The sequence below is a fragment of the Pan troglodytes genome, chromosome 2 (genome assembly GCF_028858775.2).
Source record: "Pan troglodytes isolate AG18354 chromosome 2, NHGRI_mPanTro3-v2.0_pri, whole genome shotgun sequence".
Lineage (NCBI taxonomy): Eukaryota > Metazoa > Chordata > Mammalia > Primates > Hominidae > Pan > Pan troglodytes.
In genome coordinates, this window is record NC_086015.1 from 129,932,022 (window position 1) to 129,950,396 (window position 18,375).

At 48.0% G+C, this 18,375-nt stretch overlaps 1 protein-coding gene across 18 annotated transcripts in view; it reads left to right on the forward strand.

The window, feature by feature from the left end:
* The first annotated feature begins 994 nt into the window (after nucleotides 1-994).
* Nucleotides 995-18,375, forward strand: part of CHCHD6 (coiled-coil-helix-coiled-coil-helix domain containing 6) — a 259,379-nt gene continuing 241,998 nt past the window's right edge. For 8 of the 18 annotated variants that reach the window (XR_010155749.1, XR_010155752.1, XR_010155755.1 and 5 more), the window contains exon 1: nucleotides 1,002-1,187. Coding sequence is in view for 5 of the 18 variants with exons in the window: in XM_063807100.1 (XP_063663170.1) it covers nucleotides 1,101-1,187 (87 nt within the window). In the remaining 13 variants the exon portion in view is untranslated. Of the gene's footprint in view, nucleotides 1,188-1,300; nucleotides 1,418-2,078; nucleotides 2,394-3,338; nucleotides 3,473-18,375 lie in introns of those variants that run through there. The other 10 variants (XR_010155754.1, XM_063807101.1, XM_054680961.2 and 7 more) reach the window with 9 other exon arrangements.

The window sequence follows — 18,375 nt, forward strand, 5'->3', positions numbered from 1 at the left end:
AGCCATTCAGCAACTCAGAGGAACAAAAAGGGGCTTATTTGAAGGTAGCAGTGTCTATGACTGGCAACCGTCTGTGTGCTCCCTTACACATAGGGTCCTGTGTAAGAAGCCGACACACAATGCCTGGCACACTGCACTCCACACATGGTATGTACACTCCTTGGGCAATGCCTCCTAACGGCTTAGGACCATTCCCTGTCCTCCCGGGGCGTTTAGAATAAAACCCACACTCAGACCCTGCCTCACAAGACCCGACATGATTTGGGTCCTCACCACTCCTCTGCCCTCTTCTCACTTTCCAGCCATGGGATGACCCCTCTTTCTCTTTTCCTGCCTGAGACTCCCAGGAAACCTCTTCCCCTACCTTTTTCTACATAAATCCTACTCTCCCTCCGGCTCAGTTCAAAGCTTCTTCCTCAGAGGTTGCTCTGGCCACTGAAATTAAAAGAGGCCTCCTTCTGTTCATTTCACTAGTGGCATCGCCATGCAGTTTTCCGTGTATTACTGTCAGTTTCCTTGCGTGCGTGTTTGGCTTTTCACTTGTTTTCCCCTTGCACTGTAAACCTCTCAAGGGCAGGACACTCGCTGTCTTGAGGGGCGCTGTAATGCCAGGGCCAGGGCCCTGCTCGTCTGGCGCTCAGCCCGTGCTGCTCTACACGTGTTTGCTGAATGAACGGAGCAGTGAACCCTCAGAAATTCGCCTCCAGATGAGCGCCTTGGCCGTCTCGGCGTCTCCTGGCCTCAGAACATCACCCTTGGCTCTCCCTCAAGGGTGAGCTCCCAAAGCGAGAACGTGACCCTGTCCTGCACCCAGCCCTCCACTCCAGGGCCTCCGCCGGTACACATCTTCGGCCTCAGCCTAACGCACTCTAGCAGGCACAGACCGCCACGCCCCCACCCCTCCAGACGGAAGGACTGCAATCCCCACAAGGCACCGCGACTCAGCGCCACCCGATTGGTGAAGCCTCTGGCGTCGGCCAATAGGACGTGGCTTTGTTGGCGTGTGCCGCGGCCGCGCGAGTCCTGGAAAGCGTTGTTGGCCCGGTTGCTCTGGAGCCGGGTCTCGGGTCTGGTGGCTGCCGGCCCTCCAGCATCTCGCCATGGGGAGCACGGAGAGCAGCGAGGGCCGCAGGGTGTCCTTCGGAGTGGACGAGGAGGAGCGGGTCCGGGTGCTGCAGGGTGTCCGGGTGAGCGGCGCCGCCTGGGCCGGGGCGGGCGTGGAGGCCGCGGGCGCGGGGGGGGAGGTGCGGGGCGGAGCGCAGGGCCGGGGCTCTTTCCACGCGTGAGGGGCGTGGGGCTTGGGAGACTCCGGAGGCTCAGGCCAGGAAGAGGCTGAGCCGAGACGCGAGCCCGAGGCTGGCAGCCTTGGAGCTTCGCGACATCGGCTTCAGGGAAGGAGGAGTGAAGAACTGGACAGGTGCGAGGCCCCTGGGACACGAGGGACGCCCTGGCCACGTCCTGGCTCCGGTCGGCTTAGTTTTTACGTTTCTTGAATTTGCGCCCGGCCTCCCAGCCCGTGGCCCCTCAGGTGCGCGCATCTCGTTCTGGGTACGCGGTGTCTCCCACCTGGGCTTTGCCTGGGGACTCAGCTCTTCCCCGCCTGCCTGTTCTCCACAGCACATCTGCGGGGCGCAGGAAGAACCATAGCTCAGATCTGATCCCCTTCCTTGCCTGAAACCCTCCAGTGGGTTCCTAGCGCGCTTGGATGATGCCTTCCCTGGTTCCAAAGCTGGCCGCTGCCCGTCGACCTCTGGGACTGCATCTCGTGCCATTTCCCTCGCGTGGCACCCGCACCTCGTCCCCAGCCTCAGGACCGCCGTGTTTTCCTGGAGGGTGCCGCTGGCTCAGCTCAGGGTCTGTGCGCCGGCTGTTCTCTCTCCTTCAGCTCTCCTTAAATCCCGCTGTTTCTTGTAATTCTTGTTGTAGTTCAGATATCACCAGAGAATCCTTCCCTGACCACCCAATCTGAAGTAACCTCCCACCCCCCGTCACACATTTATTATTTTCATAGCACTCATCACAGTGATCGCTTCTGTTGATAATTGTTTACTTGTTTATTGCGTTTACTGCTAGAGTGTAAACTTTTTGAGGCTAAGGTTCCTGTCTGATTGAAGACTGTCCCCAGAACCCAGAAGAATAAAAGCAGCTCTTATTGCAGTGTAGGGGCCATGCGTTGGACTAAACCCTTTATAAGTTAACTGATTTAATTTTCAACAGCCCTATTTAGCCCATTATTGTAGATTAAGGAGAACTGAGGCACTGAGAGGTGAACGAACTGATCCAAGATCATGTAAATAGTAAGTGGGAGAGCTGGGATTGAAACAAGCCAATTCCAGGGCGTGTTGCTGTGCTCGGCCTCTTCCTCCACCTGTGTCTACACCTGCAGGTGCTTTGTAAGTAACTGTGAAGAGATGAATGAACCCAGTAAAAGGGACTAGGATTAAATGAAACGCACAGAGCTGGGTGTAGGTGAATTAGTTAATTAAGGAGGAATTAGGGAGGTGGCTTAGAAAGACAGACTTCAGGAGTTCTGGCAGGTGCTCATTAGCTGTATGACCTTGGGTAAAAAACTCTTTTGAGCCTCAATGGCCACATTAAAAAAAAAAATTGGGTGTGTATGTATCCTAGGTACTGCCTAGGATAAGATGATGTCTGTGAAAGTGTTAAGGAAACGCACAGAGAGAGTGCTTTGTGGAGGCCTCTCTTCTTAGCCTAGCAGAGTACTTGGCACATTTGGTGCTTGCTAGGCGTTGTATAGTTTTGTGGACCTCACTTGTGGCAAGGATTAAATGGGGGAGGAGATGGCTTGTGTTGGAAGGCCGAGAAGGAGGAACCTGAATTGGAATTTAGAAAGATAAGCTTGGCTGTGTTTGGGTGCTCTCACCCTTGTGATTTGGTCTCCTGTTTTGGGGAATGTTGGAAAGTTAAGTTGGAGTCCTCAGAGGTTCAGGGGAGTGCCTTTGGGGGTGCCTTCTTTCAAGTTGATTGGAAACCTCATGTTTTTTGAGTATTATATAAGACAGGTACATTTCATTTCTAGTTCTCTTAAATACTTCTGCAACATATAAATTCTCTGTATTTAAAGATGGAGAATTGGGCTTAAAGGGGTTAAGGAATTTGCCCAAGGTGTTAACCTGAGTAACTTCTGGGACTTTAATTAAGATCTTTTCGGTGCAAAAAGCAACTTTTTCTCACTTCTGCAATTCCCCCCCATGATGTATACAAGGCAGCCTGAAAATTTTGTGACAATACCCATACCTGTCCTGACAGGGATGATAGTGCCCCACTTAGTTTTAAAACTGGAAGGAACTTTGGTGACTGACTGCTTTCTTTTCCAGCTGGGCAAACTAATCAGAGAGGATAAATGACTTGTCCAGAGGTGCACAGTAAGGTGCACAGCCCCACGTCATGAGAGCCACGTCCTTCCTTCTGCTTGTGTTTGAAAGAGGAAAACTGAAGAAAGGAGGTGATGGTATGAAGAAAGGATGTTTTGGTGTAGGGGCTTTTTCTGTTAGCAGAGTTACTTGAGGCTTGAGGAATTCACCTTGTCTTTAGGCAAGTGAGTGAAAAAGATTGCCAGATCAACAAAACAGTTGCCAAAGGGAACAAATCAGTTAATTTAATGAGAAGCAGATGCCAAAGAAGATCTGCCCCAGCTTCTTTAGAGCAAGTTGAATATTCTTAATGACCATTTGTATTTAATTCCTGAGGCCTGGTCTTAGAAAGTGTTCTCATCCCTGTAAGATTAAGTGTTAGTGGCAGGTAGTGGTGGCTCATGCCTGTAATTTCAGCACTTTGGGAGGCCGAAGTGGGCAGATCACCTGAGGTCAGGAGTTAAAGACCAGTCTGGCCAACATGGTGAAACCCTGTCTCTACCAAAAATACAAAAGTTAGCTGGGCATGGTGGCACACACCTGTACACCCAGCTACTTGGGAGGCTGAGGTAGGAGAATCCTTGAACCCAGGAGGGGGAGGTTGCAGTGAGTCGAGATTATGCCAGTGTCCTCCAGCCTGGGTGACAGAGACTCTGTCTTAAAAAAAAAAAAAAAAAAAAAAAAAGGATTAAGTGCTAGGCCTTGCTAGTTTACATACTTAGTTTGCATAAATTCACAAAGTGTGTTCAAACCGTAATTCCATGGAAGGTAAAAGAAATTTAATGAATGCCAAACGCTGCAGTTATGTTCAACTCCAGTTTTCAGAGCAAATGTGTGAAATACGTAAAGATTTTGTTTCAACCAGTACATTTAACCTCATCCTTCAGTAAGAGAAGGCACACATGGCAGTCATGGCGCATATGTGTCTGCCTTCCCTCTCCTCCTCTCCACATGAGCCGCCCTCTTTGGTGATTCAGCTGATGTTGGTTGCTTGTGAGCATCCAGACTGCTCACTGTTCACCAGCCTTTCCCCCTTTCCCACCACTGAGCCCACCCCTGTTCCAGTCACTTGCATGTTCCCAGAGTCATTATCCCCTCCAGGCTTGATCAACTTTACCGTCATGCATTGCTCCCATGAGGCTGATTCTGGACCACGGTGGAGGGGAAGATCAAGAAGAATGTGGTCAGACACACAAGAGAGTCCCCCATTGTGCCAGTGCCAGAGAGGCCATGTGCCAGAGCGCTGCACCTGCAACTGCCAGTTATTCCTCACCTCAGTGAATGTCCACTGCCTTCATGTTACTTGCCCAGCACTGGGCCTGGCCTTGCTGAGACAATGAGGGACAAAGCCGAGGACCCTGTCATCATAGAGACCTCAGCCCAGTAGGGAGAATGGACCAGAAAGGAAGAGACACAGGCAAAAGACTCAAAGAGCTGCCAGAGCTAAGGAGGAAACAAAAAGGGTGCAAAAGCTACTGGGGCTGCCTGCTTGAGGTGGGATGGTCAGGCAGTGCCTCTCAGGAGGAGATGTTGACTGTGGCCTGAGCCAGCCCTGTGAAGAGTGCATATTCACTCTGTGCTAAGCACTCTGCCAAGTGTATTCAGAGCATCACCCCAGAAATTCCACATGCTTACCTTGTGAGGGGTCATTATCCCCATCTCAGAAGTGAGGAAACAGGTTCAGTGAGGTGAAGTAACCCAGGGTCACAGAGCTGGAACCTCAGGGTCTCTGACTCCATAGCCCATGTGCTTGGCAGCCACAAGGAGGGTAGGATGCTTGAGGATGTGGCAGGTGGTGGGGCCAGACTCAGGGCCCAAATGCCAGGCAGGGCTGTGAACATGTTATTCTGGAGGCCACGCTGCAGTTCTCTGGTCAGGAGCAGAGCTTTGGAAAGGTTCTGTCTGGTGACACTGATTTTTCTTTAAAAACAAAAACCAACAGTTGTAAGCCAGGTGCAGTGGTATGTACCTGTAGTCCCAGCTACATGGGAGGCTGAGGCAGGAGGATCACCTGAGCCCAGTGGTTCGAGTCCAATGTAGCAAGACCCCATCTCTTGGGAAAAAAAAAAAAGCTTTATTGGGATGCATCATTTTACATATTATAAAATTCACCCATTTCAATGCTTTTTAGTAAATTTACACAGAATTGGACAACTGTCACCACAATCCAATTATAGAACATTTACAAGACCTAAAAAGATGCCTTGACCTGTTTGCAGTCACTCCCCATTCCCACTCCCAGTCCCAGGTAACCATTAATCCTGTTTCTCTATAAATTTACCTTCTCTGGACATTTCGTAGATAGTCCCCTCTTGGTCTTTCAATGACCTATCCATGGGTCGTTGGTTCCAGGACCCCCATGGATACCAAAATCCTTGGATGCTCAAGTCCCTAATGGAAAATGGTGTATTTGCATATATACTACACATATTCTCCTGTATACTTTAAATTATCTCCAGATTACTTATAATACCCAAACACTGTAAATTTTGTGTAAATAGTTGTTATACTGTATTTTTAAAGATTTGTATAATTTTTTTGGTATATTATCTTTTATTGTTTCTTTTTCTCAAATGTTTTCCTTTGGACCCATGGATACGGAGGACTGACTGTAAATGTAAATGATTCACGCATCTTTTATTTCTGGCTTCTTTCACTGAGCAAGTGTTTTTGATGTTGGTTCATTGATGTCGTAGTATATATCAGTAGTCCATCCTTTTTATTGCTGAATGGTATCCTGTTGTATGTATATACTGCATTTGGCTTATTCAGTCACCAGTTGAGGGCATTTGAATTTTTTCTACTTCTTGGTTATTGTGAGTAACGCTGCTATGAACATTTATGTATTTACAAGTTGTTTTTTTGCAGGCAAATGTTTTTAGTTCTCATGGATAGATACCTGAGAGTGGATTTGTTGGGTCATTCAGTTTATGAATTTTGTGAATTGTCAGGTTTAATTTTTAAAGAAACTGCTGAACTATTTGCTGAAGAAGCTGTACCATTTGATATTTCTACCAGCAATACATGGGATTCCAATTTCTTCATATCTTCACCAACACTTGTTATTATCTTTGATTCTAGCAATTCTAGTGGCTGTGAAATTGTATCTCATCGTGGTTTGAATTTGCATTTCCCTAATAACTAATGATGTTGAGCGTCTCTTCATGTGCCTATCCTTATATTTTCTTTGGTGAAATGTGTATTCAGATCTTTTGCCAATTTTTAATTGGATTATTTGTCTTTTTATTATTAAGCTATAAGATATCTTTGTGCATAGTAGGTATGTGTAGGTTATATGCAAATACTATGCCATTTTATATAAGGGACTTGAGCATCCTCAGATATTGGTGTCCACAGAGGTCCTGACACCAATCCTACATGGATACCAAAGGATGATTGTCCTCAATTCTGCCATTGTAGAGGAAAGCAGCCATAGACAATATGCTTAAGTGAGTGGTTTTGACTGTGTTCCAGTAAAACTTTATTTACAAAATCAATTGGTGGGTTAGATTTGGCTCAAGCACCAGAGTTTGCTGAACCCTGATCTAAATCGATGTTTGCTTCATGAGATCTTATTTCTCCAGGCTCTGTTGAAAAGATTATTCTTTCCCCATTGAATTATCTTGGAACCTTTGTGAAAATCCATTGCACATAAATTTAGGGTTTATTTCTGGACTCTCAGTTCTATTCCATTGATCTTTATGTCTGTCCTTATGCCAATACCATGCTGTCATGCTGATTATTGTGGCTTTCTTTCAAAATTGGGATGTGTAAGGCCTCTAACTTTGTTATTTTTCAAGATTGTTTTATCTGTTCTGGGTCCTTTGCATTTCTGAATACGTTTTAGGATAAGTTTGTCAACTTCTGCAAAGAAGCTGACAGGGATTTTGATAGGATTTCTGTTGACTCTATAGATTACTTTAGGGAGAATTGCTATTTTAGCAACATGGAGTCTGCCAATTAGTATACACGAAATATCTCTCCATTCATTAGATCTTTCTTAAGTTTTCTGAGGAGTGTTTTTTACTTTCAGTGTACAAGTCTTGTACTTCTTAAATGTATTCCCAAGCATTTTATTATTTTTGATGCTATTGTGAATGGAGTTGTTTTCTTACTTTTATTTTTGGGCTTGTTGTTGCTAATGTATAGAAATATAGTTGGTTTCTGTATATTGACCTTGTATCTTGCAACCTCGTTAGGCTCATTTATTAGTTCAAGTAGGGTTTTTCTTGGGGTGGATTTCTTAGGCCTTTTTACAAGTAGGATCATGTTGTTTACAAATAAAGACTGACTTCTTTTCCAGTCTGGATGCCCTTCTTCTTTCCCTCTTGCTTTGGCTAGAATCTCCAGTACAATGCTAAATAGAAGCTGTGAATGTGAACGTCCTTGTCTTGTTCCTGAACTTAGGGTGAAAGCATTCAGTCTTCCATCATTAAGTGTGTTAGGTGTAGGGTTTTCGTAGATGCCCCTTATCAGATTGGTAACTTTATCTTTTAATAGTTACAGCCACTCCTTTCTCTCTGTCCTTATGTCCTTTTTTCCCTTTATAAGCTCTAAGAGGGCAAATCCTGGATTTTCATGATAGTGTCTGCTCATTAATATATACATGTTGGGTTACATGCTTGGATTAATGAATTGGCAGTCCTTCTCTAGCCAAGCTGGTGATCTTGTGGCAGCTGTGCATGAGAATCTTATTCTTCCAGGCTTTAACACAGACCTGTTCGGGATGTGTGCGGCAGACTTTGTTTTCCGCCATGTGGTTGCCTAGTGAAATGCTTCTGAGCTTGCCTCCTTGACTGTTTCAGCTTGAACATGGAAGTTCCTTATGATATGTTTTATATGATTACTTTTCCTGTTCTTTCTTTTGTTCTTGCTGGATGTTAAACAATGTGCTTGGGATCCTGTTCACTCTAGAATGTCTGCTTTTTGGTTGCAGCATTCATCTTAGTTGACTCACTTAAAGGCAGTGTGGGAAACAGAAGATCCCAGACCTGGACTTATGCCCTGACACTTCAGAAGGATGTGTCTTTCTCCTTATGTGCAAGATAGAGATATGATGTAGCATCTCCATGCGCCCATTTAGCAGAGACACCACGAAGGGGTTGCGTTATAGATCGTCTCTGGTCTTCCACAGCTGTAAAGCTCACCTGGCTGTTTGGATGAGTGCAGTTTGATGGAGCCCGCATCAGGAATTGCCAGCTTGGAAAGCCAGAAAACAGGCAGCCAACTTCTCTGCTGCTTTTCAATGAACAGTATCTGCTTCTGATTTCAAGTCCAACAAATGGTTCTTGAGTACACACTGTGTGCCGGTTTCTGGGCTAGCTGCTTTCACATGTGTTATTCTGTTTGATGCTCCTGAATCCATCACATGTTCTGACAAGTGCTGAGGCATTAGAAAACAAGGTAAAGCAAATTCTGCAGGGAAGCACAGTACTTTAGGTCTCTCTACCTTTTCCACCTCAGCTGCTGAGGAGTGGAGGCTCATCTTAAAGACAGGATGGTTGAAGGCCCAGACACCTGCATGTAGATTTCCCGCTGGTGCGTTCCATTTTTCTGCCTTGGTGGTTCTGAAACTCACTGTGTGTGAGAATGACAGCAGGGGACTGTCTACACAACCACACTGTACTTTAGGTGCAGAAGGAATCACTCTCAAGGGTTTAGTTGAATATCCTTTAAATTTTATCATAATAGTAGTACAGTGTAACCAGTAATACAATCTAAGTAGTACAAGAGTTAAAAGTTATTTCCACCTTCTGACTTCAGCATATGATCCTCATATATGATGAAATTCCATTACATTCCTCCTTTCTTGTATCACAGTACAATGTTGAAGGTCTCTGTATGTAAAAGATAAATCTATAAAATAATATAAATGTAAGGTTGTTAATTGTAACCCTTACTAGGCTCATCTCGGGCCAGTTCCCACATTTGGAAAGTAAAGGTGCTGCACTGGAAGGCAGCCTTGATCCTCCCAGGCTTCAAGTGCTGCCTTTTCCCTCTATTGGAAGGGGTCGCTCCTGCTCTCCGCAGTGGCACTAGTGTCCAGCATCAACCACCGTCTCTGCCCTTCCTGTGTCTGGTAGGAGCTTCTGACCGTTTCTGAGCCCGCTATCCCTTCTGTGCCCTGTTCCTGGCCATTCTCTTTCATCCTCATTCATGCACCCATGACTTCTGGATTCTAAATATCCAACCCAGAGCTTTCTAAATGCCCCTGCCAGCACCCCCGTGCATGTCCCATGGGTACATTTAATTGACTGTGTCCAAATGGGACTCACCCGCATTTCTTCTCTGCCCCCTTAGAGATGACCCTTGTCTCTTCTGTTGTGAGTAGCTCTACTATCCAGTCCTTCATCTGGAAAGCTGGCGGTCATCCGCGTTCCTCTCTTTCTCTATATTCATGACAAGTCTTGAGCTTTACCTTACAGCAGTTTCTCCATTTTGTTCTCTCCTCTTTGTCCTTCCTACTCTCAGTTCAGGCCTACACTATCTTCCCCTTGACCAGCTGACAAATTGTTCTTTATTAGCTTGCTTCCCACAAATCTATACTTTCTGGTGCTACCAGGCTAATTTTTTTAAAAAACGCAAATTTTACTTTTGAACAGGTTTCCAGGAGATGGTCATTAAATGCAGACAGTTAAAAAGGAGTTGCCCGGGGAAAAGCTTGTCTCCCTTCCACTGTGTTTTGTCAGTCCTGCTCCCAGAGGCAGCCCGTGACCAGCTTCTTGTGTCCCGGGGACTGTTCAGAGTTGAGGCTGATTGTGTCACATCCTTTCATGTCTCCCCCTTGCCTCTTGGTTAAAGGCATGTTTCCGGGCCTGGCTCACAAGGTCCTCCATGTGTGGGCGCCACTTTCTGCCTTCACTGCGCCTCCCTGCAGGGACACTTGATCCTGCGGGACCCTAAGCTGCTTCATGCATGTGTGCCTGTGATTCTCCTCCTTTGGCTGGCCAAGTGCAAGTGTTGCCTTCAGAAGGAGCCTTTGGTGGTGTCCCCTGCAGACTCTGTGGTCCCCTCCCAGGGCTTAGTGCCCTGGGCCGAAATGATCTGTTCCACACTTACTTCCTTTCTGCCCCATGAACAGGGGCCACATCTTCTTCATCTCTCTGTCCCCAGCACCTAAGCCAGAGCTTGGCACAAGTCAGTAAAATACTTGTTGGATAAAAGTTTAAGCCACTGGCTCAGTTTTTCTTGCCTCAAACTATGACTCCAGAAACTTAATGATATTAATTGATTTTAAGTAATTGCCACCATTTAAAAGTTGGGAGGCTTTAGATCGAGACCATCCTGTCTAATATGGTGAAACCCTGTCTCTACTAAAAATACAAAAAGTTAGCCGGGCATGGTGGTGGGTGCCTGTAGTCCCAGCCACTTGGGAGGCTGAGGCAGGAGAATGGCGTGAACCTGGGAGGCGGAGCTTGCAGTGAGCTGAGATCGCACCACTGCACTCCAGCCTGGGTGACAGAGCCAGACTGCATCTCAAAAAAAAAAAAAAAAAAAAAAAAGTTGGGAGGCTTTACATAAAATTGATTTTTAGCTTTTTTGGGGGAACAAATGGAAAGTCTGCCATTCTTGTGTGACAACACTTTGCTGGAGTTGCAAGGTGGCTACACTCTTCAGGTGGCTGTGCAGTCTCATTACAGTTACACCATGGTATCCTTGCATGGTGGTTTATAAATTTTCTTTTTTAAAATCAGGCTTGTTTTATTTGTTTCCACCACCTGTCCGACTCCTGCGGGCATTTGTGTGTGCCATGCTTGGTGTAGGAGGTCTCCGAGGGCTCTTCTTGTTCTGCCTTTCTGGGATTGACATCTGTGGTGAGCAGCCGGTGCATCTAATTTCAGCTCATAGAAAACTGAAGAGCTAGGGAACAAAATCTCCAAGGCAACAGCCTTAGGCAAGGGGTGATCTTTTTCGGATCACGGGGTTGGGCAACACCTCTACAGAGATGGGGGTGTCGGGCATCGGGGTGTTGGCACCAGGAGCTGACAGGCTGAGCCTCCTGGAAGCCTGTCCTTCTGAAACTGGCCGCATCGGCACTGTCCTGGTGCTAGGCCTGCCCTAGCCCACCCTGCCTGCCTGCTGTAGGCCTGAGCTGATTTTATCTCTTCGTCGTTTTCCAGTGCCTAGCACCCAGCAGGCCCTAGGAAAACACTGCGTTGAGTGGATGGAGCATGGCTGCGTAGGCCTGTCTCGGCTGCTGACCCACTGTATAACTTTGGGAAGTCACTCTCTGCAGTTCACTCTCTTCATCCTCGGAGTGAGGACGATGACACCGCTCCTGCCTGTGATGCCTCACTTTGTGAACTGTGTGAACTTTCAATACAAAGAATAATGCTTAAACTGCCTCCCCATTGCGCCTTCCCAAATGTGCCTAGGTAGTTAACATTTTTAAGGCTAAAAGCATACTCATTTTCATATTGACATTTGACTAGTTTTTAAAGTAGGTTGTCTGTTTTGTGGGTATACGGATGCTCTGCCCGTCCATCTCCCTGGGGCTCCATAAAGCAGTCGGTGGAGGAAGTGGGAACTGCAAATCATTCTATTGTTTCCCAGTCTTCCCTTCTATGAAAAGGGTTACTTGTCACCTCAGAGCAGCTCCATGTTACTGCCTTTACTTGTGCAGGGGTCCCTGTTAAGTGTCCAGGGTTTGGATTTGAGTCATTACCCTAGCACTTCCCACGTTCCACCTCCCTGACTCTAGTTTCTTCATCTGTAAAATGGTGATCGCTGCACAGGGACTGCCCTTACCTGGAGCCTGGCATATGGAGTATGCTCTAGGAACAGCAAGTCAGGGTCATTTTTGTCATTAGCCTTAAATAGGCACCCTTATCATCACTCTTGGGTTGCAGTCTTCTCTTCTAGCCATGAGCTTTGCTGCCTGCCTCTGGAGTGTGGGGAAATTACATTCTTACCTGGCCTGCCCCTAGGCTCTTGTATGCCTGGGATTCCCTAACATCTTTCTAGAGAGGTAGCCTCTTGTAGCTTCCTGTGCAACCTGTTTGCCTGTGGAACAGAGGTGCATGGATGGACTTGGAACATGACACACCCACACAGAGATCAATAATGTGGCTCAATAATGATGCCTGCCTCTTTCCCACGAGCCATACTCAGGGCCTTGCTATCAGTTTTCCCTCATCCCTGTTACTTTAGGAGTTTTTCTTCTTGTGGAGTGCATCTTATTTTTAAATGCCAACTGGTCACAATTTCTCATGAATCCTTTCAGAGTTTTCCCAAGGCTGTGGATACAAGTGCCCTCTTTCCTTTCTGCAAGTACAAATGAGATCACGCTATTCCGTCCATTCCCTTTTCCTCTTACCTGCGCATTCAGTCAGATGGTCTGAAATAGTTTCACTTCCTTGGCGTCTTTTGTAACCATCCCCTCCCTGTCACTGCTTCAGTTGTCACACTTCTCAGTGCTCCTCCTCCTGATTTGCACTGTTGTGGTGGTTTCCCTGCTAGCAGCCCCTTCGTGATTTCAGTCCCTCCTCCTGCTTTGCCAGACCTTCCTGTGCAAAGAGAAGACTGACCACATCCCTGCTTATAGCCTTCACTGACTCCCAGTTCCAGCTTCCTTGGTTTGCCATCCAAGGCCCTCAACAGGTGGCACTCCAGCAACTCCTCACACCTGATGTTTTCACGTCCCTGCCAGACTGAGCCGTGGCGCTCCTTGGAGCTCCCTCCCTTCCGTGCCTTTGCTCATGCCACACCTCTCTCTGGAATGCCACCTTCTGCTCACACCCCTTCTCTGCCGTCATCCCTTCAGGCCCAATTCAGGCCATCTCCCTTCTAGCTGAAACTCGGAGTTCCATTGTTGAACCTCCTGGGCCCTTAGCAGGGCCGCTGGTATCCACTGCTTAGTGGCTTGTCTTCTCTCCCTCTGTATCTGTCTCCTCCACCCTGCTTGACCATGAGCTCTTTGAGTAGAAGGGTCATGGATGTCATATCTTTATATACTCCATCATGCTAGTGCCATGTTATGGACCCAGGCCTCTAATAAATATTTAATTCATGTGGTTCACAAACATTTGAGTGTCTCTGGTGTGCTAAGCCCTGAAGATACAGCAGGAGCATCATGGAATCCCTGCGCCTGTGGAGCCACTGTGCTGTTGGAGTGAAGACAAAAAAGTGCTTGGGGTCTGTTGTGCCCGGTGGTCATAAGTGCTGCAAAGAAAGCAAAGCAGAGTAAGGGGAGGGACGGTGCTGGCAGGGGTGGGGTTGATAGGGGGGCTGGTTCCAGACAGGGGAGTCGGGGAAATGCGTGCAGTCCCCTTTGAGGCTGAGCCTGCTGGGAGTCAGTTGGTTCCCTGGCCTTTCCGCAGCAATCTTGGCCCCTCTTTTTATCGCTTTAGCTTCTGTGGTGGTCGTCCCTTCTAGGGGCCATTCTAGGCAGTGAGTGCTACTTAGCAGATGCATCTCCCCTTGCTCTTGCTGTTGGGGTGGCAGCCTGCTGCCTTCAAAGCAGAGCAGCACAGCAGTTAAGCATGCAGGCCGGGGTCAGGCGGCTTTCCCTGCAGTCAGGCTTTGGTCCTGCGGCTTCATGGGCTGGGCAAGTTCTTTAACCTCTCTCTACCTTGGTTTTCTCAAGTAGAAGGTGGGTGTGGCATTGTGAGGATTAGTGAGGTGGTCTGTGCACAGTGAGTGCTGGATGAAGGTTAATCAGTAGGTAGGTAGTGTTAGTAAGGTGGCACAACTCAGTTACAATCACAACTCTCATCCTCATGACCTTATATCATGACCTTATATTGGGTCAGCTGCACACTGCTCACTCCTGTCCTTGTTCATTCAGTTGTTGATAATACCTACTTGAGGTTTTTAAGATGGCACCATTCTCCTTACAACCTTTTAGTCGCGAGGTGGCCATGTGACTTACTCGTAGACCTGTATGGTTTAATAAAGAAACCCATACGGTGGCATGCACCTATAGTCCTGGCTACTCAGGAGGCTGAGGCAGGAGGATCCCTTGGGCCCAGGAGTTTGAGACCACCTGGGCAACAAAGGGAGGCCTTATCTCTAAAAAATAAAAAAAGAAACCTGTAGCCATTTGGGAACTTGCCTCTAAGTTCACAGTTGCTTTTGGGTGAGGCTGGCATTTTGGTTAGGGTCAGATTTTGGTTTCTTCCTTGGAAGGAGGTGGGATCTGGGTTCCAAATGCATTTGTTAAGGTGGAAGTGCTGAGGGGTGTGTGTGTGTGTGTGTGTGTGTGTGTGTGTGTGTGTGTGTGTGGCTTAGATTGAGGCTTGGGCCTCTCCCTGGCCTGGCCTTGCATTTGACTTAGACTGTCTGTGGGCCTTCACTACTCTGCACGCATTCCCCCTCCATCACGGAGCTTGTAGGGCAAGGACTGTGGGCTGGAGAGGGGAGGAGAGAGAGTCTCTTCCTGGACTTCACTTTGTCATTAGAGTCTTATGGAGGTGCCAGCCAAGTGTGCCAGGGTAGCGGCAGGGAAGAGGCCCCTCTCCTTGGTGTCCCCCTGTTACTCCAGGGTGAGGGCAGGTTCAGGTTTGAGCCACAGGATGTCAGAGCCGGAGGGCACTTTAAAAAGAATGTGCCCAATTTAATTTTGTGTACACTATGGACAAGCTGAGAAAAGACTTGCTCAAGGTTGCAAAGCTACATGGAGAGCACTTAGAACAGTGCTGATGGTCTGTGGCAAATGCTAACTGTTGTTATTATTGATCAACTCATGTATTTTTATGTACCCAATATGTGCCTGGTATGGATTATAATTAATATTTGTGTAGCACTTTGCAGTTTTCACTTAATAGCTAATATCAATTGTTTACATTGTACCAACTGCTTTGTGTAGATTGCTTCATTTAATCCTGGAAATCACCGTAGAGTCTGTACCATTAATTCTTTCCATTTAACAGATGAGGAAACTGACTTAGAGCTAAGAAGTCCCCTGGCCAAGGTCACGCAGCTGGTATGCAGCTTAGCTGGGATTCAAACCTGGGCTGGTCTGACTGCAAAGCACTGAGTTCCTGAGCTGCGCAGCAGCCAGGCCAGCCTTGAGGGAGGCTCCATTTCCTAGGTGAGGACAGTGACGCTCAGAGAAGCTAAAGAATTGGGGCAGCACCACGCAGCTGGAGGGTGGGCAGAGCTCCTCCTCCCCTGTACTGCTCTATATTAGCCCTCTGTCCATTGACCACACAGGACCTCCTGGCCAGCTCTGATGGCACTGTGACCAGCGGGCCGTGGCATCAAGCACGCAGCCCCGTCTGGCTCCGGAGGCCTCCCCTCTGGTTCTGTTGGTGCAGGGACCACTGCCCAGATGGTGTTTATTCTCACATGACTGCTGTGTGTGTATGTATATTTGTTGATTAAAAATATTACTTGCTGTATTTTGTGGCAACATAAAAAAAATTACAACTCTCTCAGTGCCAACAAGAATCTTGCCAATGTTTTCATTAACCTCTTACAAACCAAGTCGTGTGGTTCCATTCCTGCCCCCTGGGGTTGCAGCTGGCAAATCTCAGCCTCCCACTCACCTGTGCAGAACCCCCGCAGTGACCTCCTCGTGCCCTCAGATCAGATGTGAATGCTTTACCCTGGTTGGCCAGGGCTCATACGGTCTAGCCTTTGCCTGCCCTTCTGGCCTGATCGTCTGGTCCCTTTCTTTTAATTCACTGTCCTCTGGCCTGCCGGCCTTCTGTGGGGCCCTCGGACATGCCAGACTCAGTCCTTCTCAGAGACTGTGCTTCTCCCCTCTCCTGGAACTAGGTTTCAAGATGTACATGTGGTTGAGCATCTCATCGCTGGGCGGGCGTCTTAACAGGAATGTCACGGCTAAGCAGGCTTCCCTAGTGCATGCGGCTTCTTGCCCCCCCTGCCCTGCATGCTGCCATCACTTTATGATAGCCGTTTCTTCTTTCATAGATAGCACCAATCACTAGTGCACCCCGTTGGTTCTTCAGCATACATTTAAGCATTTCTGAAGTGGGGATGTTGTGTATGATAGGATGTTGTGTATGATAGGAGGAATGTTAATTTCACTAGGGTTTTTGTCTTTCATCAGGCCATGTAAAATAATGGTAAGGTTTACAGTTGCTGGTGTCCTGGCTTAGGTGAGGGAGGACATGGGAAACAGTGTGTTTACTGGGTATCGTTTCTCACCTGCCATCTGAATGTGAGCTCCAGAAACTGAGGGACTGTGTCACTCCCTTTCAGTGCTGTTGCTCACTGCATCTAGCGCATTGCCATCACAGTGAGTGCCTCATAAAGAGGGACAGTGGGCCGTGGTTACAGCTCCCTTGTCTGTTTGCCTCTGGATGGGGTGCTTCCTCTGCTCCTTGCCTGGGCTGCACTATCAGAGTCTTCTTTTTTTTTTTTAATTTGAGACAGAGTTTCACTCTTGTTGCCCAGACTGGAGTGCAATGGCGTGATCTCAGCTTACTGCAACCTCCACCTCCTGGGGTCAAATGATTCTCCTGCCTCAGCCTCTTGAGTAGCTGGGATTACAGATGCCCGCCACCACGCCCGGCTAATTTTTGTATTTTTAGTAGAGACGTGGGTTTCACCATGTTGACCAGGCTGGTCTTGAACTCCTGACCTCAGGTGATCCACCTGCCTTGGCCTCCCAAAGAGCTGAGATTAGAGGCGTGAGCCACTGCACCCAGCCAAGAGTCTTTTGCATGACAGGGCCTGGTCTTCCTGGTCACGCAGCCCTTTTCCATGGTGTGGATTAGGACATCGTCAGCTGTGACTGCCACTGTCATGTAGATCACACGTGCCGTGGTTGCCTCGTCCTCATCCACATAGATCCCAGGACCCCTGAGGTTCATTCCTCACTGCTGACCTCCCTCAGGACACCCAACCGGGGCTTCTAGTCCCTCAGGGGCCTGGTGCATTCCCACAGAGTCCACTCTGAAATGGGGGGTGCTGTCCAGTCGTGTGCTGGTAAATTTCTAACTGGCTCTGCCCTTCACCTACCTCAAAGGGCCTGGTTTGTAGCACTGGCCAGTTTCTATGGTGGATATACCATTGTAGCCAATTCCAAACTGCTGTCATGAAGTCAACCAGCACATGTTTCCTGAAAATTTTAAAATGAGCTCTTAGCCAGTTTCAGCCACCATTTGGATGCCCAGATCTTTTTGTTCAGCCTGTGTTCCCTGAAGTGCTGGCTTCAGGAAGTTCTCTGAAGTGTTCCCTCTTGAGTGCTGGCTCCGTGTCCCCACCTATGGGGAAAGATGTTCCACGTTGCTCCTGCTGTCACCTCGCACCCAGCCTGGTGTCCTGTTTCCACCCTCAGCATGTGGCTAAGTGCTTACTGGGGACTTGGGGCTTTAGATGTTTCTCCTCATTCTCCCATACACTGACTCGCTCAGGGTCTTAGTTGCTACAGCCGCAAAAAAGGAGCAAATGGGCAAACTTGGGAAGGTTTCTCCCTTTTACAATGTGGGATTTTTGTATTTACCTACAATCAAACGGATCTGCTGCCTTCTTAGAATAATTTTCTTAATTTCCTCCCTTTTTTTGTCATTCTCACGCAAATTATTCCACGAACTTGAGATCAAAACTCCTTTTCTTCAACTCTGTGCTCTCGTTCATTCCCTGCAGTCAGGGCAACCACCAGACGAGCCTTTCATCCCACCTCCCACGCAGGCCGTGATGATGTTTCCTTGCACACAAACTTTCAGCGTCTCCTCGGGATGGTTGGACCTCTCCCTTTGCCTGACTTCCAAGCTTCCTTCTGTGCTGGCTTCATCCAAGTCCTTCCACCCCACGCCTTCCAAAGTGGACCTATGGCGGCAGGCACACGGTCTCTTCCTGTCTGTGCCTCTTCCCCGGTGCCCTGCCCTAGGCTATGAAGCTTCTGCCTTCTGCAGACATCGCTGCCGTCCCGCCCATGGGATGGAGCTTCTCCTGTGTCTAAGTCTGCGCCTGCCTTAGGGAACCCATCCCTCTCTTGGCTGCTTCCGGCCACTGGAATCCCTCCTTGTGCTGTTCTCATTGACTTCCTGTCTGGGCTGCTTCTCTTTGTTTTTGGTGTTCTCTCCCTTTT